The sequence below is a fragment of the Etheostoma spectabile genome, unplaced genomic scaffold (genome assembly GCF_008692095.1).
Source record: "Etheostoma spectabile isolate EspeVRDwgs_2016 unplaced genomic scaffold, UIUC_Espe_1.0 scaffold00003701, whole genome shotgun sequence".
Classification (NCBI taxonomy): domain Eukaryota; kingdom Metazoa; phylum Chordata; class Actinopteri; order Perciformes; family Percidae; genus Etheostoma; species Etheostoma spectabile.
In genome coordinates, this window is record NW_022603060.1 from 109980 (window position 1) to 123886 (window position 13907).

The window sequence follows — 13907 nt, forward strand, 5'->3', positions numbered from 1 at the left end:
CCAATTAAAACAGATGAGAGAGACATTGTTCAAAGTTTTGAGGAAAATGCAGAGTCACATCAAGCGTGCACTACCTATGCATTACCCAATTAACATGATTGATTCACACAACGCTCTTTGGCAAGTGCGCATCTCTATTTTCATTCATTTTGGGGTGTCTCGTTCAATTTTATAGCATTTGAGAAAGAAAATTGAAGTGGTTTCGAAACAGAATTGAGAAAAAGTTGACATATTCCAGTTTGTGATTATCCATCAACATACATTCCTTTAATTTAAGTCAAAATCATTCCTAATATCTGCTTTTCTAACTCAAACATTAGGTATAATTTCCTATAAATGAGGTTTATTGACCATAAATTCCAAAGTTAATAAGTTAGTGTTAAGTAGTGTTGAAAACGTCAAAAAAAGTGACAAACATTGGGAAAAAAGCGTCTAAAGTGTTGAGAAAAGGGACAAAAACGTAAGAAAAAGTTACAAAAAATTGATAAAAAGCATCAACAAAAGTGTTGATTTTCAATTTTGACGGGAAGAAAACACAAGGGTTAAGCAGTTTAGCCGGCTTTGCTGCCTCCTGCTTCTTTTGAAACAAACACACCTTCGCCGTTCTGTGTGTGTGTGTGTCGCGTTAGGTTACGGCAGTTTCCTGCTAGGATGACCAGCCACGCTCGCCTGAGGCCGTACTAACCTGCAATGGAAAAAGGAGGACGAGGCACCGCGGTCGAGCCGAGCCGAGCAGGTACCGTGTAACGGAAAAACGCTATTATTGGGAGGAGATTGGGGTGGATGGTTGGATGCAGCACAAGTTTTAGGCTATTTACACAAAGGAAAATTTTGGTTAAATATTTTACAAGTCTTATTGTCTCATGCTTCAAGTCAGCGTAGACTTTTTCAATAATTAACCAAGATTACTGTTATGGTTCCATTTTTTTTATCCTGTTTTTCCTTCCCTCTTCGAGTTCCCTCCCTGGTCTTGTGTGTCTTGTTCCCCTCTGGTCTGGTGTTCCCCTGAGTGTCTGTCTGTTCTGTTTCCTGTTTTATTTTGAAGTTGGGTTTTTGTTTTGTCCGGCCTTTAGTTTTACTTCCTGTGTCTTCCCGCTCTTGTGATTACTTGATGTTTGCACCTGTTTCCCAGCCCTCTTGTCACCTGCCTCTCGTTACCCCCTGTATTTAGTCTTTGTGCTGTCTTTGTCTTGTGTCAGATCCTTGTTGGCGTGTCATGTGGTCGTGCCCAGTTCCCCACCGCGCGGCTTTGCCGGCCCCAGTGCACCGTTTTTTGGTTTTCCTGGTTCCTTCATTTTGGTTTTTTTGCTTAAAATCTTTTTTTTAAACCTCTGCTACCCACCTGCTGTCCTCTGCTTTTGGGTCCTCCTTCATCTCCCGTCACAATCTTTCCTTAACCGTTGTGTTGTCCTCACGGGTCAAAAACTGACTAAAATTTGACATTTTCGTCCCTTTTTCAGATGTTTTTTTTTAGTTTTTACTAACACCACCTTACCACCACTAGTTTTACACTACTTTTTGGAATTCATGGTCAAGAACCCTCTTTTTTATATAGAATTACACCTAATATTAGAGTTAAAAAAAAAACATTATGAATTTTTTTGAATAGTTAAGATCAGAGGAATGAAAGTAAACAAATTGTATTTGCAAAGACTTTTGAAAGGAATCCAATCCATTTTATTTGTGGTAATTTGGTTAAAAAGAAACCCATATTTCAGATATAGACATTTTCTAAAGGGGTCAAATTTAACCAGAGGACAACAGGAGGGTTAACTCTAACTCAAGTGCTTGTACTAGGTGTATTTATTGCAGGAAAACTACAAAAAAATGTGTTGACTGTGGTATTTTGCAGATTTATTCCACATGTAGGCTACATTTTGCAGTGGCAGTCATTTGTGTCCTATGTTGAACAAAATCCATAATCCAGGTGGTGTTTTCCTACTGTTATGTTTACTACTGCAAATTAGTTGTAGGAATGGTCATTTTTTTTGGAGACAGGGTAGAATATAAGCAGAAGCATCTGTTGAATAAGTCCCATTTACTCACCCAGTTTAAGTATCTCTGGGTGAAAGTGTCAGCTGAAAATCTAAATTGTAGCGTCATTATGTTACTCACTTAATTTGGCTTGTGCCAAATTGTGTGTGGCTTCTGCACTGTCAGTGAGTTCAAATTGCATCTGAGGAATGACGTTGCAGAGTTTCCAAGAAGCTACTGGTTTCCTGCTTCTAATGAAATGTTTGTGATAATTCATTCACCACCCACCAGGATGCAGAAACTTGAGAGCTGCATTTTGAATTCCTCAAGCGTCCCCAAAACCCATCTCCCATCCTTTTTTTTTATATGTATATGTTACTTATATCAGCTCACAGATGGTGTTTAGCATCAAATGCTGAACTGCTGAACTCCGGGCCAGTGAAAGTGATGCACGGAAACATACGTCATAACGGTTGCAGAGATGACTCGCTCGCCCTTCTTTTGTCATCAAAGATAATGCCATATGGGGTAGTGGAGCAGCTGTGTGTGTGTGTGTGTGTGTGTGTATGTTGGGGGGGCTTGTCTTCAATAGAGGTTTTCACAGGCCCACTAACCATTTCCCTAACCGCCCACGTTCCGGATATCATCCCCTTTTTATCTGTATTTTTTTCTCTCTCTCTTTCCTGACCTCTGTTGAATGGAGGAATGCGAGGAATGCAGCAGTGAATGGGCGAGTGGGGGAGGCTGCATGCAAATAACTGGCAGATGCAAGTTTTCCTTTATTCTTTTTGCTCTGTGAATATGTTATGAGCACACAGAAAGTTACAAGAAATGTACCTGATGCTGTTTCTTATTACATTTATTACTGGCAATAACGGAGCAAAAAAAACGTCTTCCAAACATTAAATGATGGAAATTGGCACTTGCAGTACAACCTTTAGAGAAGGCAGGAAAAGACACGCTTTGGCATTTGGCCCACAGACGCTTAGACACAGATTGTCTATTTTTAGGACTCAAACACACACAGACACACAGACAGACTAAACTGCCACCAATTTAATCACATTAGGCAGGCATTCAGCATCACAGCCAGACAACAGTCAGATCGGCACCATAGAAAATAAACAAAGCGTGAATTCAAAGCAAAGATTGAAGTAACCCCCATTGCAGTGCTTCCTGTCACATTTTTGGAGGATGGGGGAGTTTGGTATGCTGTCGGAGACCCGGACATGACTCTGATCTCATTCTGGGTTCTGCGCGAGGAGGATTTGATCATCATACTGTATATGGACAGTTATGTTATGCAGTTGTTACATTTTCCAACCAAGACAGAAGTTTATGTTGTCACCGTGAGCTGCTTGTTACCAAGGTGGCTGAAAAAGCAACAGCTTGGCATCAAACAGCTTCAAAGAATGCTAAAACTTTAAAAATGAAGCTTTAACATACTTAGTTAGACTTCTTCAAGGACAATTTCAACCAAATTGCTCAGGTCAATTTAGGTGGCGGTTGATGTTTGAAATTTGCTTCCACGGCGATGGAGTTCTCCTAGTCGGAAACGTCAGGAGAGGGCCTCGTTTTTGGCTTTCGAGGCTAGTTGGTAAAAAAAAAAAAAAAAAGTGTTTTCCAGTTTATTTGATGACACTCATTAATAATGCCATAATTGCCATAATTAATACATTGATCTGTATGTCAGAGAAGTCAATAAAACTGAACAAAAAAAAAAATGTTTAAGATCTAGTACAAGTATTGTGATCAAACAGTAGGTGTGATGCATCTCTCATTGACTTCACCAGGATATGCCCAAGTCTTAAGTCTGCAGCCTCGCAAACTGTTGGCTGGTTGATTTGTGTACAGAAACCATAGCACACACAGAGCTGACCATAAACCTGCGGTGAAAACCCCGAATGAGATGCATATTCCCAATGTGTACATGTCCAAACAAGTCCTCTAAAATCTGAAAAATACCGGAATAGCCCACGTCTTAATCTGAAAATGATATATTCTGAAAAAGGCCTTATTTGGAATATGCTGTTTACATGATCTGTATCAAATATGGAATATTGTCATATTTGGAATAATAGTGAACTATTGGTGTTCATGTAAACGTAGTGACTGTAAACTTCCCTACCTGCTTTTGACTTTTGTGCATTTTTGACCTTGGGTAAACTTGAACTTCTTATTTTACCAGCCTGGTCACAGAGTCGTGCTTTTGGCTTCAAACCTGTTTTTACTGAGCCTTTAGTGTCTCTTTTCAAAGTCAAAGTCTGCTTTATTGTCAATTTCTTCACATGTTAAAACATACAAAGAGATCGAAATTACGTTTCCCTCTATCCCAAGGTGACAACAAGACATTTTTAACCAATTATATCCACTTCAAGAGATTTTGGTAAATGGAGCATGCTCAAACATGTCAGAACATGTTCCAACATGTCTGGAGATAGACATATAAATGCTACTTTGCCCTTTTCTTCCTACTTCCTCTCAATTTATTATTAATATTAATCCTACTTTTCACAACTGACACATGTGCACATGTCCAACAGTTAGTGAGATATCCTGTGTCGAAACATAGTGTGTCTGACAGAAAATAAGATGATTTATCACCATGAATGTATGTAGGAGTTGGTCCTAGTCAGTGGTGACACTGCAGGTCCTCAGGTTACAGTAGGGTTGTTCTCCCTTACGCTCAATATGCTGAGAAAATAAAAGAAATCCTATTAATCCAATAAACATCTTCCTTCATATTCATACACACATTTCAACTTGCATGGAAGCCAAAGCTGATTTGACATCAACCACACCCAGATACAGTGAAATGTATTTAGAGTTACATAAATGTTGACCTTGACTTTGTGAAAGTTAAAAAAGGTGCTTTGAACAACTCTAACCGCAGCCTTGGGTGCTTACATTGAGCATGTTTTTTAGTATTTCAGGATGAGAGAGCAATACTACGACTGCATTTCACTACTCTGTGATACGTCGTTAGAGGGGCTATAAAAAGAGGAAGTAAAAGGAATGTAAACTGGGATCATGTTGTGTCATTACTTTGGCAGTGGAGCAAATAGTAAAAGTGACCTCCGGGTTAAGTAAACAGTTCTCAGAGGTCACGTATAAACGTTCACGCTCAAAATAGCATTTACTTTTTGCACGTGTTAGGCACTGAAAATGTTCCCAGTAATTGTTTTATTTGTCATGTATTTATATACAGTATATGTAGTGCCGGAGCACATAGAACCCTTAAACTTGTCAACACCACCTCCTGTTGAGGGTCAGGAGGAACCCTTTTAACCCTTAATAGGTTACTCTGCCTCTCCCAAGACAGGAAGAAATAACAGGAGGCAAATATTGAACAAAAAACAGGTTTGGTTTTATTACAAAGTTTAAAAGAATCCCAATAAAATAGCAAAGATAGATTAGTTAAAATAATAAATTAGATGGCAGAGAACTTGGTCTTACTCTCCTCAAGACAGCAGGCCCAACACCAACAAGGACACGCACTACACACCTGTTTACACAATTCACTATGGCATGTCATGCAAAAGGAACTACAAAATATCATGAAAATCACTATAAAATATCATGCAAGTCACAACAAAATACAATGTTAAGGCTACGTACATGCAAGTGTCACCCGGTGCAGTCTCACCACTAGGAGGCAGTGTGTCTCCACAAGCATGTGGCCATCACCCTGCACGACAGGGGAATCCACACAAGGCTCAGCAAGAGGTAAGGAACTACTGATTGAAACTGGTAAACTAGCCACTTTCTAATTGGCAACAGGTCACATGACCACATGATGCAACTACATGCCAAACCAGCCGATTTCCCCTTATATATATATATATATATATATATATATATATATATATATATATATATATATATATATGGATTCCCAAGGGGAAATTCATGTCCCAGTAGCTTAACGACATTACAAACAACATACGCATATATCATAAACAAGATGATAAAATTACAAATCCACATGAATAATATGCACAATGAAAGAAAAGATACTAAATTAAATAAAACAACTCCCGACTGAAGGAAGCTAAGTGCAATGACCGCAACGGCTTGTGAAGTATGATCCCGCGATACTTCACAACGCCACCAAATTGCGTCTTGTGTTATTGTTTTGCTTGAGAGACCCCTAAAAGCATAAATTGTAGGCTATGTATGTTGTAAAGATTGTATGTTTAAGACGATGTACTCATGTACTTGTATATTTTGAAAATGAATTAGATTTGTTTATTTTGTGAATGCTGCAGGGAAGAGACTCACTTTTTCAAAGGACAGAATGAAACGTGTTACATATTTGAAGATTAGTCACCCCGACTTCCTGCTTCAGTCAAACAGAGGGCGAAGGATGTCAGATAGACGAGACAGTGACTAGACCCTGTTTTGCAGACAATGTCAAAACTAGCGCTGTGCGGGGGATCATTTCTCACTGTCTCTTGTCTGGCTGCCGGCCACTTTCTCTGACTGAGGTGGGTGCTTACCTTCAGCCTCCTTCAGCCTCCTGGAAATACTTGGGATGAGAAGAAAAACAAACGGAGAAGGAATGTTGCAAAAATTCCTAAGACAGATGTTTTTTTTCGGAGAGCACCAAGATGAACATAAATTATTACACCAGCATGTCTGGGAGTGTCTTATAATTCAATTACAACATCTTGATATAATATTACACTAAGAAACCTCTAACCCTCTAAAACAATGTTTCTCAAGTGGGTTTCTCAGGTAGGTTTTTTTTGGAGTACTGTAGTGAGATGTTTTTAGAAAAAATGACTCATGCATACTTCCCTGAAATAATAATAATAATAATAATACATTAAGTTATGGTTTCTAAACTTTTGAAGTAGCGTTTAAGTGTTTTTCAGTCACAAGGTCTTTTGTTACGTGCATTATTGAAAAGGTTTGAGAACCACTGCTCTAAAACAATGGGAAATGTGTAGGAAGGAAATGAGAAGGTAGAAATTGCAATCACTCCATTCTTATTGATACTTGTACACATCCACAGCAACAGTTATGACGTAGGACCAGCGACACTCCACATATGTTGTGGGGAACAAAACTCTCGCCGCGGCCTGAACAACAGAATTGAAACACAACTGAAGAACAAGAAAACAGGTTATTAAGAGTCGGGGGGAAAAAAGAAGCAGCTTTTATCAGTGGAAATGAGGTGGAAGGGTGTAGCATGGGCCAAGGAAGAGCCCATTTAATTATGGAGCAGATCCAAATCATGGGGCAGATGCACGGATTATGTTTCACAACAAATACTACAAAAAAAACAAGCTCTGTGTCCAGTTTGTGTGTATTTTACTGTAGATCGTTAGGTAGATCATCTCTCGTGAATGTGAATCACGTCCACATCAGTAGGGGGTGAATCCTTAACTAGTGAAGTGGATTACTCTCACTCATGAATCATTAATCACAAGATATTCCCTAACTGAAGATTCCAAGGCAGCGCATGTGCCGATGACCAGAGTGAGAGCACTGGCATGATGAAGCAGTTATAGTGTTGCTTCATGTTGTGACTCCCACCTGTCGTGGCGCCTCCAGAGACACCCTTCACACCCTCTTAGAGCCCCTCGTGCTTTGAGCGTCACACAGACACCCCCCCCCCCGCAGGACCTGCATTTCTTCTTCCCCCTTCTTAGTCAGCTGAGATGAGGAGAGGTGATACATGTTCCAGTTAATGTGAACCCAATAACCCTCTGTGCTGTTTTAGTTCATTTAATTTCAATTCAATTTTTTTTACAGTACATAGCGCCAATCACAACAGTTATCTCACTGCGCTTTTCATCAAAGAGCCGGTCTAGACCGTACTCTGTGATCTTATTTACAGAACCCAACAGTTCCCATCAAGAGCAAGCACTAGGCAACAGAGGCAGGGAAAAACTTCCTTTAAGAGGCAGAAACCTCGAGCAGAACCATGGCTCAGGGTGGGCGCTCATCTGCCTCTATGTTCATACATGAACAAAGCATGAAAAAGGACTTATCTACTTAAGAAATCTTAGTTGACTAAGACCAAAACAACCAATTATTTGACTAATCAACTATAAGCGGAGGCAGCTCTAAACATCTTCTTCAAAAACACTAATCTGCTGCTATAGAAGCTTCCATTCTTCTGAGTCCTGGCGTTGCACCGGACTTTTGAACGTGCCTGCAGGAATTTCTTCCCATTTAGTAACAAGAACATTGGAAACGGTCTATTAATGAGGTCTGGCTTGCAGTTTGTGTTCCAGTTCATCCCGAAGGTGTTGAATGGGTTTGCGGTCAGGGCTCTGTGCAAGTCAAGTTCTTCCACACAAAAGTGTGAAAATCATCTCTTTATGGAGCTGGCTCTGTGCACTTTGTGTTAAATATCATTGTATGCTGCAGCATTAAGACCCCCTTGCTGTTGGAGCTAAAGAGTTTAGCTCAAACCAACAATCAGCTGCAGAGTAAAAATCCATGAAAACATCACAAGAGCAGTGTCCACATACTTTTGTCCACATAGAGCAGGTGTAAAAAAGGAAACCGAAAGATTGTCTCTTACCTTTCCACTGACGGCTCTGTACCAGGTGTAAAAGCTCACGGGAGGGTTAGCATCACTCCAACATGTAAATGTCACAGTACCGCCCTCAGAAACAGGACCAGGCGTAACCAGCGTTGCCACGGGGACTCTAAGAGTATCTGTGGGAAAACCAGAAAACGTTCAGAACATTAATAACATTGCAGCAAAAAAAAAATTGCAATGTAAAGATATAATGGAGTAAAGGTGTCCTGAGCAGATAACTAAGTCACATTTCCTCTTTTGTGTCTGTTGTGTGTCTTCTCGGTTCTTTGTTTTGGTAGCCGGGCCGGCCCTGAGTGCATGTGAGTCTCTCTCTTTTAAACTGTTGATTAATAATACAAAACACCATAAATAAAATAACAAACACAAATAAATGATGACCTATTGTTACATCAAGATAAGACTTTATTGATCACAAACTACCCAGCTGTGTTTAAAGTAAGTGCAATTTTGCATCCATCTTAAGTGAGTGATGTAAACATTAATACATTGACAATTATAATTATAACTATTATAAGTGCAATTATTGAATTGTTTTCAAATAGTCCATTTTGCATGATAAGTACTTTTACTTTTGCTGTTAACACATTTGTAAATTTTGAATGCATGACTTTTACTTGTCAACGAGTATTTCTTAAGTAAAAGTAAAAGAGTTTTTCTTCCACCACTATCACACAGTACACAGTACCACTGTCTGCCATGCAGTAACAAAGGCCCCTTGTGTCATGCAGCCATATACCTGAGTGGTTAATTGCTTTCGTCAACACCAAGTTAAGACAAGTTCAGCTCTTCAAACACTGACTGGTTTAAGAAAAACTTCCGTCTGTTCAAAAAAAAGAAGAAAAATCCCCTTTAGGTCAAGTGTGACGCAGTCATGATGAAACAAGCCAACGTTGTTCTGTATCTAACACACTTGTCAACCTAATGGGCAATACATCTGCATCATTGTCATCTTCACAATGAGGACAGGTGAAGTAAGGGATGAAGAACTTGTCAAATTACACAAAAAATGAATAAATTAATCAGTATCTGGGTATTACTCTGAAGTTCAAAGAGAAAACAACCATGTGTTGCTAAATGAGGGACATTTTAGACTTACATTGTTTCCTCAATAAAGCTTTCTGTGATCATTTGGTCTAAGGAGTGGTCTCCACACTTTTTTGACTTGTGTCCCAAGTCCCCTCACTTGTGGAAAGTAATGAATTACATTTAATCAAGTACTGTCCTTTTACTGTTTTTACTTATACTCTACTACAATTTAGAAGATAATATGTACTGTTTACACCACTGTATTTATTTTGATAACTTTAGTTACTAGCTACCTTACAGATTCCAATAAATAATACAAAATATATTCAACAAATACAGTCATGTTTTATAGGTTGAGCTACACTGCAGTATATGAAGTAGAAGCGCCATGTTTTTCTATTTTGTTGAAAGTAGCCATTCTGTGTAATGAGTGCTTTTACTTTTGGTACTTTAAGTACACTTTCTTACTAATGAATTGTCAGCCTTGAAGAGAGAACTTTTCAGAGAGGTCTTTTTTTTACTTTCACTCTCTCCACACAAGACGTCGAGACTCTGAGTCGCTGAAGACGGCTGGCTGCTGCCCTCTTTTGTCAGCGGGTCGGAGACAGAATAGAACAACTCGGCTGAGGGGGTGAAGCTCAGTGTGGACGCCATGATTGTCTGTCCATCCTCCAGACTCTGCTTTTGCAAAAAGAGATAGGAAAACAAATGAATTACTTAACAGTTGATGAAATAAAGCACAGTATTAATCAAAAAGCTACCAAGGAAATAACAAAAAATGACACTTGAAAAACTATAATATGATGTAAAAGTTTAAGTAAATATGGCAAAAGAAATAGTGCATTAAATGTAAGCAAAAATTTACATTTTAATTGTCACCTTTTATAAGTTCTCATGATGGCCTTGTAGGTCACATGGATCCAGCCTGCAAGCTGCTATTTGCCCAGGTCAGCTTTAAAGGAATAGTTTAACAATTTGGGAAATATGCTCATTTACTTTCTTACTAAGAGTTAGATGAGAAGATTAACATCACATTTTAATGTCTGTGTGTGAAGTACAGTACAGAGTCAGGACATGGTTAGCTTAGCATAAAGATTAGACGCAGGGGTAAACCGATACCCTGGCTTTGTCCAAAGTGAAAAAACACACCTACCAACACCTCTAAAGCTCACTGATTAACATGAGAAGTCTTATTTTGCTTAATCCATACACAGTCACAGTTTTTTCAGAAGTCACCAAAGTAAGACATTGTCAACGCTACACGCATTTAGATTGCTTGAGTGTTGCTTCAGAGGTGGCAGTTCAGTTAAATGATGACTTGTGAGATTTGTGTCACAAAGGACCACCTACTTGTATGGTGTCATAGTGAGGAGTGTGTGCATTGACCGGTCAGGCTTCCTTTTCTGCAGATTTCACCATCTGAGCAGTTTTGGATGTTTGCTTCCTCATTGTTGGGGATGACGACATGGGACTGACACAGGAGTCATTGAGGCCCATGATGCTTTTGGGCAGCGTCACACCCCAAATTTTAAAAAAAGACACCTGAATAGGGGAACGTTGAAGTATTTAAAATGTAGACATGACGAATCAATGGCACATGCAATCCTCTCTTAACCACAATCCTTCTCCTTTTACTGAAAAAAACAACAAGAAAAACGACACTTCCACCTCTTGAAATACCCGTTACATGTGAAATCAGGAACTACCGACCTTGCATCAGAGCAAAGGGCAAAATGACTGCAAGAACCATCTCAGCTGGAGGAGATAAAGTGATTAAACAAAGATGTACCATTGGACATTTAAACAAAAATAAAGAGAGAGAAAAGGCTGAAACTAAATCTTTCAAAAAAGTATTTCTGCTAATGATGCAAAAAAAATTACAATTGATTTACTCAGACAATAGATCGAAGAGAATCTCCTTCAGGAAAGTAATTAAAATTTTAAGTAGCATTTTGTGGATGCTGTTGTTTAATGTAACTAATAATAGCGCTTAAAATACGGAATCTAAGCTCTAACTCTGCCTTGCCTTGTGTGTAAAATAAATCAAACTGAGATAAATCACTAATTTCCCACGAGGGAGATCGTTTTATACTGATTTCCTAACCCAAAATTTTGACTTAATCAACTGACGTTTAAGTTTAGGTGACAGAAAATATTAAAGTTAAACAAGCAATTTAGAAAAAGCTCATTTTAACTTTTTCCTCATACAAAAACATCACTGTAATTTTAGACGACACACATTGATATACTTTCTTACCTGTGAAATGATGATCAGCAGAGTTTAATCTGTTGTGTAGTGAATGAGGAAGAAGAAAGTAAGTAGTGAGCTTCTGTTTTTTTTGTGTGTGGTAAAATCTTGATTCTGTGTGTGTGTGTGTGTGTGTGTGTGTGTGTGTGTGTGTGTGTGTGTGTGTGTCTTGTCCTTAATGTTTTTTTTTCTTTATTTTAAACACTATACTTATTTGTTATAATTTCTCTTCTATAAGATAGATAGATAGATAGATAGATAGATAGATAGATAGATAGATAGATAGATAGATAGATAGATAGATAGATAGATAGATAGATAGATATTTATTGATCCCAAAAAAATGGGAAATTACAGTGTTAAACAAGAGTCTGCAGCCATAGCGGGGTTTTTTTACCAAATTGACCAAAAACTAAATTCCATTAACTACAATTGTTTTGGTGGCGATGCTAAAATCATAGAGACCGAAACAAATCTCTTTACAGGACTGAATGTGAGTGAAGAATTACAGTGGCTTGCGCAAGTTTACACACCCACACTAAAGTTGACTAAAAAGAGGAATAATAAACATCTTTTGGAAATTGATCTTAATGCCTTAATTCAAAAAATTTAGGAAAATCCAACCTTTTAAGGACAACAACTTTCTGTGAATGAGTGAATATCCTTCCTTAAAATACAGGGGGAATACGTATACACACCCCTATGTTAAGTTCCCATAGAGGCAGGCGCGTTTTTACTTTTAAAGGCCAGTTATTTCACGTAAAGTTCCCTTGGCCTTTGGAATTAAAATAACCCCACATCATCACATACCCTTCACCATACCTAGTGTTCGGCATGGTGTTATTGCAGTTTGCTTAATAGCTGGTTTGATTTGCATTGACAGATGATCTTATGGAAAGTTCCCCATGCCGATCTCTAGGTTAGAGTATACAAATAGGGTTGTGTGTACTTAAGCCCCCTGTATTTTATGGGAATAAAATTTATTTATTTACAACACATTCACAAAGAAGGTTGTCTAAAACTAGGGAATTAAAATTAAATTTCACTTTCTGCCACCAGAGGGCAGCAGAGCAGCAGAATCAGATGTTAGCAGGCAGCTGTTGAGCGTGCACATTCCCAACCCATACCAAATGTCCGTGATTAAATGTTGTGAGGGCTATCGTTAACATAACATCAACCTTTACTGTAATCTTAATATGAACTTTAACCTTAACCTTCAACCTATTGAAGAAGTGACTGATGTCCTCATTCTAAAGGTCTAAAACTCTATTAGTCCTAACAAAGGTATTAGGATGAGAACACACACACACACACACACACACAGAATTGGTCTTTACTTAAAGGAAATCTGAAACGTTGAACTCGGTGTGTGCTGATGTAGTGTCTGTCGTGCCCTTTCAGGAGGTCATGAGCCCTGTTTAGAGTGACCTGATTGGTCGACGGTGTCAACGAAAGAAGGAGCAGTAGAAAGTAAGAAGGGAATAAGTGGTTAATTTAATCTGAGTGTGATTAATTAATTACTTAATGCACCGGGTGCAGCTACAGATTCTGGTCCCTGAGGCTACACATATAAACTGGCTGGACTTTGGGCTTGTCATTGTGTTCTGCAGGGCTTTATTATGTTATTTAACTTTTTTAACATGTTCATCAGCTGAATATTGGTGAAAAATAACCGAAAACCAGTTTGACAACCATCCAGTTTTATTTTTATTCCCCAGCTCAGCAGCACTTGCGCAGTTTTTCTAAGGGATCCAACTGTAACCCTGTTTAACATACACGGCTATGAACAGTTCAGGATTAGTGGGAACATAAAATGATGCAATCAAGTTGAAATACTTCTACTTTTTATAAAAAGTGTTTTTTGTGTGGAAGTCCGTTTTTCATCACTTTGAAATCAGTGTGGAAACCCCCAACAACTTTGGAGTTGTTTGTAAAAAGATAAATAAAAAGTTTGTATAACTTAATGTCCAACAACACCAAAATGGATTGTTTACTTTTTCCTCTGAAATAATAACACAAGGTCATCGGCCCTGCTTAGAGGAATGTGACTGGTCGAGAAGACATCCACTTTGCGTGTGCGTGTGTGTGTGTGTGTGTGTG

The 13907-nt window shown here is 38.6% G+C and overlaps 1 protein-coding gene across 1 annotated transcript; it reads right to left on the minus strand.

The window, feature by feature from the left end:
• Positions 1-6411: 6411 nt before the first annotated feature.
• Positions 6412-10242, minus strand: LOC116676744 (B-cell receptor CD22-like). Its single transcript, XM_032507651.1, has 5 exons — positions 10096-10242; positions 8513-8649; positions 7549-7635; positions 6976-7058; positions 6412-6502 (listed from the first exon to the last, which is right to left on the minus strand). The coding sequence occupies exons 1-5, from the start codon at positions 10211-10213 to the stop codon at positions 6412-6414; spliced, it is 516 nt and encodes a 171-aa protein (XP_032363542.1). The 5' UTR covers positions 10214-10242.
• Between the last annotated feature and the right edge of the window lie 3665 nt (positions 10243-13907).

Excerpts from the sequence above, each read along its gene's own strand:
- LOC116676744 (XM_032507651.1), bottom strand. The coding sequence starts at position 10,213 with ATGGCGTCCACACTGAGCTTCACCCCCTCAGCCGAGTTGTTCTATTCT. Across the intron at positions 8,650-10,095 it reads TCAGAGTCTCGACGTCTTGT|ATACTCTTAGAGTCCCCGTG; the intron begins GTGGAGAGAGTG and ends GTTTTCCCACAG. Across the intron at positions 7,636-8,512 it reads ACAGAGCCGTCAGTGGAAAG|CTGACTAAGAAGGGGGAAGA; the intron begins GTAAGAGACAAT and ends TCCTCATCTCAG.